The following is a 15,957-nucleotide window of genomic DNA, read 5'->3' as shown; positions in this document are numbered from 1 at the left end:
AAGCACTAAGGCCATCTGCTGCTGCTTTCCCAGGTGCGTTAGCAGGCAGCTGGATTGGAAGTGGAGTGGCTGGGACTCGAACTGGTGCCCCTGTGGGGTGCTGGTGTTGCAGGCAGTGGCTTTACCTGCTATGGCACAGAATTGGCCATGATACACATTTTTAAAGTTAAAAATAAAACACGCTTATTGGCGCTGGCATTGCGTCATTGCTGCCGATCCAGCTCCCTGCTGGTGGACACCATGGGAGGCAGCAGTGACGGCCAAGTGCTTGGACCGCTGCCACCCTCCAGGGGGACCTGGCTGGACCGCTGCCACCCTCCAGGGGGACCTGGCTGGACCGCTGCCACCCTCCAGGGGGACCTGGCTGGACCGCTGCCACCCTCCAGGGGGACCTGGCTGGACCGCTGCCACCCTCCAGGGGGACCTGGCTGGACCGCTGCCACCCTCCAGGGGGACCTGGCTGGACTCCTGGCTCCTGGCTTTGGCCCGACCCGGCCGGCTGTTGAGAATATTTGGGGAATAAACCCACAGATAGAAGATCTCTCTCTCTCTTCTCTCTCTCTCTAACAAATTCAATAATCGCAAGGCAGAGTTATGGGGCGGGGGTTTTGGGGAGAGAATCTTCCACCTGCTGGTTCATTCCTCAAAAGGCCTCAGCAGCCAGGGCTGAGCGGGCTGAAGCAGGAGCTCCATCCGGGTCTCCCACCTGTGGCAGGGGCCCGAGCACTTGGCCCATCTTCTTCCCCAGGTGCATTAGCAGGGCGCTGGATCGGAAGTGGAGCAGCCGGGACTGAAACTGGTGCCCATAGGGAAGCCGGCCTTGCAGGCAGCCACTTAACCTGGGCCGCAGCACTGCCCCAAATTACTTCTCCATCTGGCCGGCACTGTGGCTCAGTAGGTTAATGCCCTGTCTGTGGCACCAGCATCCCCTGTGGGTGCCGGTTCTAACCCCGGCTGCTCCACTTCCGATCCAGCTCTCTGCTATGGCCTAGAAAGCAGTGGAAGATGGCCCAAGTCCATGGAAGAAGCTCCTGGGTTCGAATCAGCACAGCTCTGGCCATTGTGGCCATTTAGGGAGTGAACCAGTGGACGGAAGTCCTCTCTCTCTCTGTCTCTCCTTCTCACTGTCCGTATCTCTGCCTCTCAAATAAATAATTTCTTTTTTAAAAAAGAAATTAAACATGCTCCCGTCTTAGTATAGAGGAATGAGAATGCGTAAGTCCTTGGAAACCTCCCCCCACACACACACCCAAGCCACACCCCCTCCATGCTCTCAGTGCCTGCCAAAGATCAACATCTCTCTCCTTGATTGCCCCTGGCGACGGGGCACCACCACACAGGGCACGGTCTGTTCCTCCCCCTCTCTTCCCCCGGGGCTGCTTTGGGCGTGGCCCTGATCTTTCCACTGGGAATGTCCCCACAGACACAGTCGTTCCGCCACCTGTCGAGCCGTAGGCTAAGCCCCCCACCCCATCTCGTTCCTCAAGCTGGGCCGCATGGGGGCCATGAATGCCTGACAGTGAGAGGAGCCGCCGGGACCCTGGGCGCAGACTGGGGGAGTCAGAGGCGCCGGGTGGCCAGGGCTGCCCTTCACGGGAGCTCTAACAACCCCACTGCCCACTCGCACTCCGGGGAGCTCGGCTGTCGGGTTCCGACCCCCGACCCCAGGATCCTGCTCCCGGGTCCAAGAACAGGGTCGACGCAGAGGGTTAGGGAGAAAGCCGGCGGGGCTCGGGTGCCGCACAGCCTCGTCGGGGCAGGGAAGAGCGCAGCTCGCGCCCCGACATCTGGGGGGCGAGCTGGGGCGTCCCGCGCCTCCCGACCGGGCGGGTGGGCCCTGGGGGCTGCCCTCGCGGGGTGGGGGCCCTGCCGCAGACAGTCCCGGGGAGGGGGCGGGCCGGGCACCGTGGGCGGGGGCACGGAGGGTGGGGCTCCGGCAGGTCCCGCCCACCCGCCCGCCCGCGCGTCTCCGAAGTCCGAGAGGCCCCGGCTGGGCGCAGAGAGCCGGGCGCCAGTGCCCGCGCGCCCCGCAGTGCCCGCGACCCCGGAGCCTATGGAGCGTCCCCTGCGCGCCCACCGGCCGGCCCCACGCCGCGTCCGGAGCCTGCCCCGCGGCCAGGTAACCACAGGGCTCCTGCGGGTAGGGGGTGCCTGAACTCCTGGGGGCTGGAGCAATGGGGGTTAGGGCTGCAGGACGCCCTTATCCCTGGGGCTGTTGGAAGGGGCGCACGGGTGTCTGCGTCCCGGGGCGGGAGGACCGCGCCGCCGGGCCGGGCCATCTGCACACCTGGCGGGCGACGCTTGGGGGCTGCCCGGCTCCCTGGTGGGTGCGGGGGGCGTCCTGAGCTCTGGCTCTGGGAGCGGTGGAGACCCAAACGAGCACGTTCCGGGTCCCAGGAGCTCTGGGTCCGTCCTGGGGTGGCCTTGGGCGGAGGCTCAGGCCCCTACGTCAGGGGCTGGGGGCTCCCACGCCAGGGTCTTCGGGGACAAAGTTGAGCTTGAGATGACGGCCGGGACACGTGGCGCCACCTGCGGTGCTGGGGGAGGGGGGTGCCCTGCCCCTGCCCCTCGTCCCCCTACCTCGCCAGCCTGGTGGCTGATCCTGGGAGCAGGGCGCTCGGGGCTGGCGTGGGGGGCGGCGGTTCCGGGGCGCTGGGGCTGGCCGAAGCTGGGCCCCGGTGAGGCGCCCGCCCCCCGCCCGGCTTGGGCATGCCTGGCACGCAGCGCGCGGGCCGGTCCGATCCGTATGCGCGCCGCGTGCGCCCATTGGTATGCGGGAGCCGGCCCGGCGCGGGCGTGAGGCGGGCGCGCTGGCGGGCGGCGCGGGGGAGGCGGCGGCGGGGCACGTCCTCTCCGGGAGCGCCAGCCCGGGCTGGCCAGGGTGGGAGCTGCGGCCTCCGCACCAGGACCGTGAGAAAGAGGAAACTGAGGCACCGCCCAGCGCCTGCCCCTCCTTGAGGCCCCAGGCCCCCGCTCGGGCCTCAGTTTCCCTGGAAGGTCCGCTGCGGGCCCCCCCCCCCCCCAGCACACCGAGCGCTGCCTCTGGTTCCCTCGCGCTGCAGGAGACGCGGGTCTCTGCGCCCGTCTGAGAGAGCCCCGCCGAGATGGCGACCCCCTATTCCGGCAGTGGCGGCGGGGCCGAGGTCAAGTGCGGGGGCGGCCGTGGCGCCAGCGTCCCATGGGACTTTCTGCCTGGGCTGATGGTCAAGGCCCCAGCTGGACCTTGGTGAGCGCAGCCCCGCCCCTCTGGCCGCGGCCCCGCCCCTATGAAGACGTCCCTGGAAAGATCCCACCGCGCTCCGGTCCCGTCCTGGGGGTCGGGGGTGTGTCCGCACCCAGCCTCCTGCCCTGACACCCCCTTCCCCTTCCTAGTCCCCTTTCCCCAAGGAAAGACCCAAGGTCCTGGCCCCACGGGGTGCACAACTCAGCCTGAGGTCTGTGCCCACCTGCGGAGGGCGGGGTCCACCCCTCCACGTCGGCTGTCTCTCCCGAGACCCCGCTGACGCCTCCTCCGCGCCGCCCGCCCAGCCTGCAGGCGCAGCGCAAGGAGAAGTCCCGTAACGCCGCGCGCTCACGGCGCGGGAAGGAAAACTTGGAGTTCTTCGAGCTGGCCAGGTTGCTCCCGTTGCCCGGCGCCATCTCCAGCCAGCTGGACAAGGCGTCCATCGTGCGTCTCAGCGTCACCTACCTCCGCCTGCGCCGCTTCGCCGCGCTGGGGGCGCCGCCCTGGGGGCTGCGGGCCGTGGGGCCGCCGGCCAGCCTGGGTGAGTGCGCATGTGCGGGCCGCGGGGGTCTTGGGCGCCCTGTGGGCGGGGTGGGATGGGGTGCCGGGGATCTGAGCTGCCTGTGTGCGCTCGCCCGGCCCTGGCCGAGAGGGGGCATGCGGTTTCGGACGCCCCTCCCAGGCCTCTCCTGCTCTCCAAGCCTCAGTTTTCCCCCTGTTAAAATGGGCACAGGATCCTGACGGGGGGTGGGCGCTGGAGCGTGCCTCAGTTTCTCCTTCCTGCTGGCGCTCCCGGCGAGGACGTGGGTTTTAGTCGAAGCGAGGCGCCAGCCATAGTGTTGGTGAACAGTGTTCCTCGGGGCCATGTGAGGACAGGACAAGGGGGTTCCCACCCTGGGCTCCCCGCCTGCCAGTGAGCCAGAGGCCTTGGCACCCATGCCTGGGGGAGGTCATCTGGGTGGTGCCTGGAGACGCCTGGAGGGCCAAGCCCAGGGCCAGGTGTGGGTTCCCCGGGAGCTGCCGGGGCTGCCGTCCTGGGCGCATCAGCTGCGCGCCTGGCACTGGCCCCGGTGCCACCCGAGTCCATGCTGGCGAAGGTGACGTCTCTGGTGGGACACAGTGAGGAAACCCACAGAGCGGCAGGCCCTGTGCGGGTGCCGACAGGCAGGCACGGCCTCTGGTTGCTGTCACCCGGCTGTGTCTGTCCGAGGTCCCGGGTGAGAGGGCCGCCCTTCGGGTGGGATCTGGGGGGACTCCCCTTCTCCTCTTGCCTGGGGCTCCAGGGGAGGAGGGGGCAAAGAAAATAGCATTGATTAAACTCGCAATAAATCACCATTTAAATTTAAATAATCCGGCTTCCCAGGCGGTAATTAGGCGAATTGACTGGCGCTGAGAGAATGCGGCATTAGCGCCACTGATTGCTGTCATTACACGAACAACATGTGTGCTGGCGGGGGGGGGGGGGGCATCTTGTCTATTGTCCCCGTGCTGAAGGGGAGGGCAAGGGGGCCCTGAGCAAGCCCCCCCCCAACGCTGGGCAGCCCGGGCCCCAGGGGACAGGGGCTCGCTGAGGTCACAAGCCTAGCCCACGGTGCCCGCCCGCGTGCCGGAACCACGCTGGGTGGACTCCTGGGGTGCGCAAACTGGGAAACCAGGGAGGGGTGTGTGTGTGTGTGTGTGTGTGCACGCGCACGCACACACCCCCAGCTCTGCAGAGGCCATGCACCTGCTGGCCTGGCTGGAGGCGGGGACAGGACACTGTCTTAGCAAAGTCTCCAGCCCTAAGACAAGGCGCGGCCACGTCCCGCCTTTCCCCTCTCGGATTCCTGCTGGACAGATGTGGAAAGTTCTGGAAGCGGCTCCACTGGGCCTGGCTCCAGAGTGCACCCTCGTAGGTCTCTGCCTCTCCCCAGGCCTCAGTCTGCCGTCTGTCAGATGGGACGACAGGTGCTGGCGTCTGGCCCTGGGCCTCTGAGTCCAGGGAGGCCATGGTCTTCCCTGGCCAAGCACCCTCCCAACGCCTGGGCTCTGTGCTGGTGATGGCCGCAGGGGACAGGACAAGCCCAGCCCTCCAGGGTGGGGCCTCCGAGCGGCTCCTGCAGGCCCCCTCCTCCCCTCCCACCCCAGCGTCGGTCTCCGTACTGTCCTGCCCACCCTCTTCCTTTGCACACTGTCATCGGCCTCGCCTCCCGTTTCTCTCTTGTTTGTGGCTCCTGAGCCCAGAATGGAGCCCGGGCTGCAACCTGGGACCCGCAAGCCGCTGGGTGACCATGGGAGCTGGTGGCGAGGTTGTAGGTGGCAGGCAGGCGGCCCCCTCTGAGCACGCGTGTGGCCTTTGAGCCGAGATGCCCAGGAGGTGACAGAAGCTGGAACAGGGAGCAGCAAGTGCCAGGGCCCTGAGGCCAGCCGTCGGCTGGACTGGACGCGGTGTCTAAGGGAAGAGGGCGAGTCTGGGGTGCCTGGTGCCGGGGGTCGGGGGTGGATGAGGCTGGGGCTGGGGGAGAAGGTGCCCTGGGACTTGCGGATGGCACGGGTGGGCGTGGGCCGCAGAGAGTGGAGCTCCCGGCAGGGCAGAGGCGCCCCAGTTGTTGGCATAGCTGCAGGATGGGGTGTCAGGCACCTGCTGTGGGCTATGGAGGCGCTCTCCTGCTTGGACCCACTCAGCGGATGAGGCAGGAAGCAGCAGAGGCAGAGCGCCCGGAGCCGGGACCCTCCCCCGTGGGCCCATCCCCACCCCAGCCCTCAGGCCCGCACCCAGGGCGCTCCTGGATGTGGGGATGGGGGGGGGGCTCCCTCCTCCAGGTGCCCAGGGGGTGCAGTCCCAGCTCCGGGTCTCCAGGGGCAAATCCCTCAGGACCCTTAACCGGAGTGGGGGGGCAAGGGTGGCCGAGGCCTCTGGTGCCCAGCCGAGCCCTCCCCTCTCCCCGGCCCTGTGCGAGTGGGCCGTGGAGAGAGATATCTCTGAGCAGCTCGCCCAGTGTTTGGGGAGTGAGGTCTGGGATGGGAGGAGGGGTGGTTCTGGGGGCGGGACAGAGCCCCCTGCTGAACTGGGGGAGGGGACAGATGAGTGAGCTAGGGCAGCGGAGGAGGGCAGTGATGGAGCACAGACCCCGGGGGTCCTCTGGGCAGCGGCCAGGCCCGGGGGTGCGGGGCGGCAGCCCCCCCCCCCAGGCCCCCATGCGCATGCCCGGCCCGACGTGCCCATTAGTGCCGCTCGCTGCGGCGGCTCAGGCTGACCCGGGCTGATCCTGCGAGAGGGAAAATGAAGGAATTAGCAAAAATGACAGGGGAAATTGCAACAATTAGCAGGCAGCATTGTTCCCGCCCGTCACGGGGCTGGTGGCGCCGCATCTCGGGGGAGGGGTCCCCGGCGGCGGGGCTGGGCGGAGGCAGGCAGGATGCGGGGGTGCCGGCGGAAAGAGGGGGGCCTGGGCCCTGGCGGGGCGGGGTGGGGGGAGGGCTGCGGCCTGGTGGGGAGGGGGCGGGGCTTGCCTCTGCCGGTTGAAGGCCAGCTGATGACAACAGGGATCCTCTCAGGTGTGGGGTGCGGCTGCACCTGCTGCGTGCCCCGCTGTGGCCAGGCCCTTCTGTGGGGACCAGGGTCACCCAGAGACCGGGGGTCTCCCCATCCCAGCCCCGGGTCTGCTCTGTCTGGGAGGGCGGGAGCTGGGCTCCTTCTGTTTGCCCTCTTTCCACCCCTGCCTGCCTCCCCCCACCTCTCTGTACTCTCTCCCCCCTCTCCCCCCTCCTCGCCCTCTCATCTCCCCGTCTCTAGGTCCCAGTCCCATCCCCTTCATTATTATTGAGATTAAATTTACAAAACATAAAACCGGCCATTGGGAAATGTGCAGTTCTGTGGCGCTGGGGAAGCTCAGGAGGCCGTGTGGCCCCCACCTTAACCTGGACCGAGGTCCTCTGTCACCCCAAAATGAAGCCCCGTGCCCACGAGGCAGTCACCCCCCTCTCCCACGCCTCTCCTGGCCCAGCCCGGTGGCCTGGCTCTGGCCTTCGTATAGATTTTTTCCCATCCAGCTCACAGCGGGGAGCCTGGCCGTGCACCTGCCCCTGTGCCCGCGGGTTTTTCTCCCCGGCTCATCTGAATCTTGGCTGCTTGTGTGGTCTCCACCTGTTGGCACCGTGAGCGCCCTGGCTGTGGGTGCTGGGGTGCAGGGTCTGTCTTCAGTTCTCGTCCTCTGCCCGGGAGGGGCCTGCTGCCTTCCATGTTGATCCCAGATTCACCCTGTGCGGCATCGCCAGACTGCTCCCTGCTCTTGGTCCCCTCCAGCGTCGGGTCCCCTACCCCCTCGTGCACCGGCTCCGCGTCCCCACGTCCTTTCTTTTTTTTTTTTTTTTTTTTTTTAGAGATTATTTATTTGACAGGCAGAGTTACAGAGAGAGAGGCAGAAGGAGAGAGAGGGAGGGGGAGGAGGGAGAGGTCTTCCATCCTCTGGTTCACTCCCCAGATGGTCATAATGGCTGTAGCTAGGCCAGACTGAAGCCAGGAGCTTCTCCCAGGTCTCCCACGTGGGTGCAGGGGCCCAAGGACTGGGGCCATCTTCCACTGCTTTCCCAGGCTGCAGCAGGGAGCTGGACCGGAAGTGGAGCAGCCGGGACTCGAACTGGTGTCTATATGGGATGCCGGCACTGCAGGCAGCGGCTCTACCCACTGTGCCACGGGGCAGGGCCCTCCCTGTGGCTGAGATTTGTAGCTCCCCAAGGACCAATCCCCTTGCACATCTTCCCGTGTGCTTACTGGGTAGCTTCTTTGGAGAAGTCTCTCCAAGTCTTCTGCCAGCGTTCCAGTCATCCTGTGGCTGCGTTGTCAGACTCCTTTCTCGGTTCTTCTATACTGAAAGGTCTTCAGAAAGTTCATGGAAATGTGTCATGAAAAGCCGCATTAAAAGTTGCACCAAGATGAACTTATTTGGAAGAGGCACCGTGAAAGAGATCTGGTTTGCTCCCCAAACGCCTGCAACAGCCAGGGCTGGCCCAGGCTGAGCCCAGGAGCCCAGGACTCCATCCAGGTGTCCCCCGTGGCTGGCAGGGGCCCCAGCACTTGGGCCATCACATGCTGCCTCCCGGGTGCACTAGCAGGGAGCTGGATCCAGGCACTCGGATGCAGGCGTCCCAAGCAGCGGCTGCACAAGACCCACCCTCTGTGTCCATTCTGTCATTCTCCGCGTCGCCCCTCCCCCGCAGGGCCCAGTGCTCCAGGGTGGCTGGGAGACTTGCAGACCGGCCTTGACCTCTCCCTCCTTCTGCCCGCAGCCCCAGGCCGCCGGGGCCCCGTGGCGCTGGTCTCCCAAGTCTTCGAGCAGAACCTCGGGGGACACATCTTGCAGGTGAGGCCCCTGCCTGCTGCTCGTTGCTGCCACCTTGTGGCCACGTTCGGAACAGCACTCTCTTCTCCCATCCGTACCCTGGGGAGCTTGGGGGTAGGGGACCAGACGCTAGGGCTCCCCCTCTGCCCCTGCTTCTGAGGGCCACTGGAGATGCCTCCCCTCTAGAACCATCAAACCCCGGTGTAGACTGAGATTTCCAAACCTCTCAGCACTGGGCCAATGGACACCTGCCCCCCCCCTCCCCGGTCTCTAGTCCCTGGACGGCTTCGTGTTCGCCTTGAACCAGGATGGAAAATTTCTGTACATCTCAGAGACAGTCTCCATCTACCTGGGTCTCTCACAGGTAAGGGGCCCCCGGCGGGCTCAGGTGTGCCCTTTCTCTCTCTCCTGACCTCACCATCCCAGCATGAGAAATGGACTGGGCCAGCGGTCACCACCTGGCCCCCCAACAGGGCTCACCCTCCTTGGAGGTCTATTCGAAGGTCAGATGGGCTTTTACCTTCCCACAAACCTTTTAGCAAGTGGGACATCCCGTGCCCGGGTAATTTGGTAGGGAATTGGGCGGGGGGAGGGAGGCTTGAAGCTGGTGTGGGTGGAGTCCGTGATGGGGAGGGGCCTAGAGGGGTGCCCCGCCCCCAGCCTAGGGGCTCTGAAGCCAGAAGAGCAGCAAGGCTGCAGGAGCTCAGTGGGGACAGGACCGGGGCTCGGGCTGGGGGAGCCGGGGAGGTTTGGGAGATACATGACTGCAAGGTGACCCAGAGGTTCAAGTTAGGCGTAAGACCACCCCTTGCATGTATCCTGAGCCCCGGGCCTGCTGGGACAGTGAGGAAAAGGGGGCTCTGGCACGTGTGTCCCCACCCCCCCACCCCCCGCCAGGGGCACTGGAGACGCAGCCTGCGGGAGCAGAGGGTGACAGCGCTCGCCCCGCACTCCCTGTAAGCCCCTCTGTCGCCGGCAGGTGGAGCTGACGGGCAGCAGTGTCTTCGACTACATCCACCCCGGCGACCACTCGGAGGTGCTGGAGCAGCTGGGGCTGCGCGCCCGGACCCCCGGGCCCCCCACTCCGCCCTCCGTCCCCTCTTCTTCCTCCTCGTCGTCCTCGTCTTCCTCCTCGCTTGCCGATACGCCCGACATCGGTAGTTCCAAGGGCCCCCAGAGGATGAGGCTGGGGGTGGGTGGGGCGCTCTCTGGCTCCTGCAGAAGCCACTGCGGGCAGGGTCACAGGGCTCCTCCTCTTTGCAAATGCGTCAGAGGCCGAACGGAGGCGGTGAGATTTGGCGCCCCAAATTGGCTGAGCTGCCCAGGATTTGGGCTTGTCACTCCTCTGGCTGCTGAAGGCAGGTGGGGGTGACTGGGTGCGGTGCCGGCACGTGTGGAAGTGCATTGGGGTGTCCCCCCACACCCTGCAAAGCAGGAGCCCTTCTCACCCCCACTTGAGGGGTGAGTCAGTGGCCCAAGGCCACACAGCTGCAGGCGACTGGCTTGGAATCCAGCCCACGATGGTTTGGCTGAAGAATCCGTTCTCCAAACCCTTCTCTCCAGTGGAAATTTCCACGCCAGTGTCGGGGCAGGAGGGTGTGGAGATGAGCGCTGAGATGCGGGGGGGCCCTGGGAGGCCACCTCCCCAGTAAATGGGGTTTCCCTGTATTGGGTTTGCTTAACAGCAAAACCTGATCCAAGACACCCGCAGTGTGCTGGCAAAACCTGGGGAGATGCCGCAGCACCTGTCGCCGGGGGCGGGCCTCGGGGAGTGAGCCCGCTGCTAAGGCTGCAGCCTGGGTGATCAGGGGAACCTGGACTTGTGAGTCTTAGTTGTTGCTCTTCCCCCAGCCCTTGCTCAGCACGAGGCTTTGTCCTGGGGGCTCCAGCCCTGCCGTCCTGGGCTCACAGCCCAGTGGGGGAGACTGGGTGGCTGACCCAGCTGCAGGAGCAGGGCGGCCTTCTTGGAGGAGGGGGTGTTTGGGCCGAGAGCTGGAGGCTGTGCTAGAGGGGTCGCTTTCGTTCAGGCCAGGGGACTATTCGGTGTGTCTGAGGCCCTGTGGGTATCCTGTGAACCGGTGCCGCTGGCTCTGCAGGACTGGGGGACCCCTGACCGGTCCCTTCCCTGTCCGCCCAGAGGCCAGCCCCACGGAGGCGCCCCGCTCCTCTCGGGCGCAGGAGCGTTCCTTCTTCGTCCGCATGAAGTCCACTCTCACCAAGAGAGGGCTGCACGTCAAGGCCTCCGGGTACAAGGTGGGTGTGAGCGCCCGGCTCCAGTGGGCTGCAGGTGGATCCCACCTCCACCAGCCCCGCCTCTGGCCACACCTACCACCCACCGGCCCCGCCTTTCCAACCACGCCCACCGCCAGCAGGTCATCCACGTGACTGGGCGCCTGCGGGCCCGCGCCCTGGGCCTCGTGGCTCTCGGCCACACGTTGCCCCCGGCCCCGCTGCCCGAGCTCCCCCTGCACGGACACATGATCGTCTTCCGCCTCAGCCTGGGCCTCACCATCCTTGCTTGTGAGAGCAGGTACCGGGGCCGGGGGCTGAGGCGGGCGGACGGGGCCCCACGGGAGGGCGGGAGAGCAGCGAGGGTGCTGGCCAGGGGGAGGCGGCGCTGGTCCTGCAGGGCGCCCCCTCCCCAGCCCCTCTCTCTCGGGCCTCTTGTCCATTCCTTGGGCAGCACCGCGGGGCGGGGTTAAAACTGGATTCCTTCCCTTGCTGCCCAGGGCCTGGGCCCTGCCACCCTCCAGGGAGCACCACCGTGGGGGGACGCTATGGTTATGTCCATTTTTGTGGGAGAAAAACAGGCCCGGGGCACTGCAGAGCAAGGCCTTAAACCCCAGGTGCTCTGCCCTGTTGTCCACTCCCGGGGGGGGGTCTCGGACTCCTCCCCTCTCTGTCGCCCCCAGAGTCAGTGACCACATGGACCTCGGGCCCGCAGAGCTGGTGGGCCGCAGCTGCTATCAGTTCGTCCACGGCCAGGACGTGACCAGGATCCGTCAGAGCCACCTGGACCGTGAGAGTCCTCCACCGCCCGCCCCTGCCCCTGCCCCCCAGCCGGGAAGTCCTCCTTCGGGGCTGACTGGGGTCCCTCCTGCTGCACCTGCGGCTCTGGGCGTTCAGCTCAGCACGGGACAGGGAGCCAGGAGACTGAGCCACAGCTCAGGGCGTGGTTGGGGGCGTGGGGTGCTGTGGGGCCTCCGACCGCCCCCAGAAGTCCAGGCAGCCTTGTACCCGGTTGCCTCAGGGTCTCGGCCGCTAGCTCTCTCCGCGTCCCCCACCCCCGCCACTGCCTTCTTCTCTCCTCCCCCACCGCCTTCTCTCTCTCTCTCTGTCCCTCCCCATCTCTCCCTGCCCTGGGCCGGACCCAGTGCTGGACAAGGGCCAGGTGGTGACCGGTTACTACCGTTGGCTGCAGCGCGCCGGGGGCTTCGTGTGGCTGCAGTCGGTGGCCACGGTGGCCGGGAGCGGGAAGAGCCCCGGGGAGCGCCACGTGCTGTGGGTCAGCCACGTGCTCAGGTGGGGGCTGAGTGCCGCCTCCCGCAGGGGCTCAGCACAGCCACTTGGGAGCCCCCCCTGCAGAGCCCACACCCCCAAGGAAGAGATGGCAGACCCTAGGGGGCTTGTAGAATGGGCCAAGCCCAGGGGGCTCTGTAAGGTGTGAGGGAAGGGGAGAAGGGGCCACGGTCCCACAGGCAGGGAGGCGGGGGTTGGCTCACCGCCACTGGGAGCCAGAGCAGGCTTGAGAGCCGGCGGCGGCCACAGTCAAATCTTGGCAGACAGACCCCCAGCGTGGAGAGGGAGGGAGGGAGGTCTCCTGCGCCCGGCCCCGGGCTCCTGGGGGGTAGGTGCTAAGGTCGGATGAGCATGAGGTCTCTTGGGGACACCCAGCTGGCCTCGGGAGAGGGGGTGGGCAAGGGGTGTGGGCGTGAGCCCTGTATGTCCCCCGAGGGCGGGGCCGCCTTCCCTGCTGGAGATGGAGGCAGGAGCACCCGCACAGAGCAGAGGCTGGGGGGGCCGGGACCCCTGGCTCCCAACCCTGATCTTGTCCACAGCCAAGCCGAGGATGACCAAACACCCCTGGACGCCTTCCAGCTTCCGGCCACCCACAAGGGCGCGCCCAGCCCGGAGCCAGAGCCCACGGGTGAGCCCCAGGGGCGTGCGGAGGGGCCTGGGGGAGCCGCGCTGTCAGCGACAGAAGCCCCTGGCATGGGAGGGCGCATTCCCTTAGCAAGCCACGCCCTCAGTCCTACTGGCTCGGTAGCCACGTGGCCAGTGCTGCCTGTGGGATGCATACCGATCTAGAACATTCCCATTAGCATGGAATGCTCTATTCTAGAAAGTTCTATGGGACAGCACCGGTCTGGGCAGAGACTTCTCAGCCCCTGCTGTAGCATCTACGGGCTGCCCAGGGCCTCTGGCCGCTCCACACCTGTAGAACCCCTGCCCTTCGTCGTGACCAAGAAGGCGTCTCCAGACAGCGGCCGGCGCCAGCTGAGGCACAGGCCTGCTCCTGGCCGGGAACCCCGGGTCCCGTCGGCTGCGCGCGGCGCCTTCCACAGCCGGGAAGACTGGTGGTATCCGTGCAATGCTCTTCGAACCCTTCTCTTCCAGGGCCGGAGCCGCCAGGGGAAGAGAAGCAGCCTGCGCCCCAAGCCAAGGACGAGGCCCCCCAGTCCCAGCGCAAATGCGTCAAGGAGGAGGCCAGCCCCAGGGAGGCGGCCGGCTCGGAGGACAGTGGGGAGGAGGAGCCGCCGGGCAGCCCCGCCCCGCCACGCCCCGAGTTCACGTCAGTCATCCGCGCGGGGGCCCTGAGGCAGGTGCCTGTGCGGCCCTGGGGCCTGGCGCCCCCCGAGGACCCCCCACCTTCGCTCCTGCACGCCGGCTTCCTGCCCCCGCCCGTGATGCGGGGCCTGTGCGCGCCCGGCGCCATCCGCTACGGCCCCGCGGAGCTGGGCCTGGTGTACCCGCACCTGCAGAGGCTGGGCCCGGGCGCCCCCCTCCCCGAGGCCTTCTACCCCACCCTGGGCCTGCCCTACCCCGGGCCCGCCGGCACCAGGGCGCAGCGGAAGGGGGACTGAGGACTGGGAGAGCCACGCGCAGAGCCGGCCCCAGGCCCTTGGCACGGGCGGGGCCTCCTTGGGAATTAAAGGCCGCCAGCGCGCGGCTCCATCTCCACGGCGGCGGCCTCCTCTCTCTCTCTGCCCGGCGTTCGCCCCGGTGTCTCCGCCGCTGCAGCCCCGCAGGCCCGGCCTTCCCCGAGTAACACGAACCACCACCGGAGCCTGGCGCGCAGGAAGGGTCAGGTTTTAATGTCCCAGTCCTCGGAGCCCGCGGCCCGGGAGCTACTCTGGCGGCGGCCGGCCTGCCTCGTCCGGACCCTCTGCGGCGGCGGTTCCGTCGTCCTCCGGCACCAGCTCCACGTCCAGCTCGAGCTGACCCATGTAGAGGCCGACGGCGCAGGCCCACAGCAGGCTGGCGGCCAGCACGGCGCCCATGCCCGCAGCCGCGCCGCCTACCGACAGCTGCATGGGGCCTCGCAGCGCGGCCAGGCCCACGGCGTAGGAGGCGCCGCCCCACACCACGCACAGGCCGCCCAGCAGGAAGAAGCCTGGGGGAGAGGCAAGCGCTGGGGTCAGGGCCAAGGCTAGGGGCATAACAGGTGGCAGAGGGGAGCAGAAGGGAGCTGGTCCGGAAGGGGAGATGGGGTGGAGAAGGACTGGGCCCCTCCTCTGGTGAGAAGTCAGGATGGAGGGGCGGCTGGTAGCCATAGCCTGGTGCCCACGGGGTGACGCGGGGGAGGGGGAGGCTCTGCATTTAGGAGCCAGGAGGGGGCTCTGCCTCCCCCCGGGGGTGGGCGGGAGAGCCCACGTCCCCTGCACTCACCGTAGGCGGCTTCCCGGCCCATGTCGCTCTGCATGAAGGAGATGACCCCGATGCCCGATGCCAGGAGGCCATTGCGGAACCAGGAGAGGAAGGCTGGGGGGATGGGGTCAGAATCAGCCCAGGGTCAGACCCACTGGGGGGGATGGGCTTCCTCTTAGCTCGCCTCTCCCCCTCCAAGCCACAAGGCAAACCTGCCCTAAATCCTCACCTCTTCCAGGACACCCCCACACACACACACACACCCCTAACCCCAACTCGCCAAATCCTCTCTCGCCTCCACACCTGAGACCTTTCGTCCCAAGCTCTACGATACACCGTGGTCTCTGCAGAACCTAGGACCCAAAGCACACAGTGCCATCTGGGGACAGCAAGACTCCGAGGGCCACCCTGGCCACCCCCCACGTGGACCCCACGGCCGCCCTCCCTCTCCTTCAGACCTCCGGGACGCTGTCTCCCACCCAGGCCTCGCTCCAGCCTCCTCGTCCACTTTTCTTCACCGTCTCCGACGCCACCCACGTCCTGCCCCACTCAAGCCCCCGGCGGGTGGCCCAAGGGGCGCCCCTAGGTTCAGTCCCAACCCACCGTCCTAGCCCGTCTGCTCCAACCTCGCGCTCGAGGCCCCGCCCCTGCAGCCTAGATCGCCTCTCCCTCCAATCAGCGAGGAGCTTTCCCTCCATTGGCCGTGGCCTCTTCCAATCCGGGGCCTCCCCTCTTCCGAGGGGACCACACTCCCGCTTCTGCAGAGTGGTCGCCTCTGCAATCCGAGCTGACCCCTCTCGCGGGCAGGTCCCCCGCCGCCCGAGGTCCTCCCCGGGAGCCGCGCTGCGGGCCGGCGCGACGCCAGAGGCCGCCTCGCCTGGCCAGGCCGCCGCGCCCGCGCCCGCGCCCGCCGCAGCCCGCTAGCCCGGCGCCCGTCCTGTCCGCCAGCTCTCCGAGGCTGGCAGCCTGCGCGCGTGCCGCCGGCGCTGCCCTGCGCTTGTACGGAAGCCCCGCGCCCTGCCCAGCTCGGGCCCCGCGTCCAGCAGCAGTCTCACCCCATCGCCCACGAACGCGCCGCTCAGGAACCCCCCACTCGCCCCGGGCCGACCCCAGCCCCTGCCACAGACCGGTCTCATGCGCCTTTCGGAGGAGCCAGGCGTCCGCGCGGTCCAGCTCGGACACCGGAGGCGGCGAAGCCCCGGCGCGGGGGCCGTGGCCAGGGGCGAAGGACCCCCGGGCACCCCCGCTCCGGGGCCGCTGAGGCGGCAACAGCGACCCCCGGAAGCGGAGTCGGGCCAGGCGGGCGGCCCGAGCCCACCACCAGCCGCCTCCCATGGTTCGCACTACGGCCGCTGCGCGCCGCTCCGCCCCACAAACCGCCTGTAGGCTGCAACCCTCGTCACTCAGACTGAGCTATTTGCCCATTGGCTTTACGTCTGCCATTCAGGCCAGGCCCGCACTGGCCATTGGTCAGAATGGCAGCGATTCCCTCCTCTGTCATTTATGCCGGTAGTGGGCGTCCACCTTGCTATTGCCGCTGGACTA

The 15,957-nt window shown here is 67.4% G+C and overlaps 2 protein-coding genes across 2 annotated transcripts; one reads left to right on the top strand and one right to left on the bottom strand.

Annotated features, from left to right (window-relative positions):
• The first annotated feature begins 1,957 nt into the window (after window positions 1-1,957).
• Window positions 1,958-14,128, top strand: NPAS1 (neuronal PAS domain protein 1). Its single transcript, XM_070062053.2, has 12 exons — window positions 1,958-2,119; window positions 3,063-3,226; window positions 3,529-3,764; window positions 8,492-8,565; window positions 8,819-8,908; window positions 9,524-9,701; window positions 10,682-10,797; window positions 10,917-11,074; window positions 11,457-11,563; window positions 11,919-12,066; window positions 12,603-12,691; window positions 13,162-14,128. Exons 2-12 carry the CDS (start codon window positions 3,105-3,107, stop codon window positions 13,626-13,628), a joined length of 1,785 nt encoding a protein of 594 aa, XP_069918154.2. The 5' UTR covers window positions 1,958-2,119; window positions 3,063-3,104; the 3' UTR covers window positions 13,629-14,128.
• On the bottom strand, window positions 13,839-15,757 carry TMEM160 (transmembrane protein 160). The gene is made up of 3 exons (XM_008250802.4): window positions 15,540-15,757; window positions 14,434-14,526; window positions 13,839-14,158 (listed from the first exon to the last, which is right to left on the bottom strand). The coding sequence occupies exons 1-3, from the start codon at window positions 15,745-15,747 to the stop codon at window positions 13,893-13,895; spliced, it is 567 nt and encodes a 188-aa protein (XP_008249024.2). The 5' UTR covers window positions 15,748-15,757; the 3' UTR covers window positions 13,839-13,892.
• Window positions 15,758-15,957: the final 200 nt, after the last annotated feature.

The sequence above is a fragment of the Oryctolagus cuniculus genome, chromosome 18 (genome assembly GCF_051225735.1).
Source record: "Oryctolagus cuniculus isolate XC-2025 breed Fujian yellow rabbit chromosome 18, ASM5122573v1, whole genome shotgun sequence".
NCBI lineage: Eukaryota > Metazoa > Chordata > Mammalia > Lagomorpha > Leporidae > Oryctolagus > Oryctolagus cuniculus.
The sequence above is the reverse complement of the archived record's forward strand: the minus strand, read 5'-3'. Positions and strand labels throughout refer to the sequence as shown.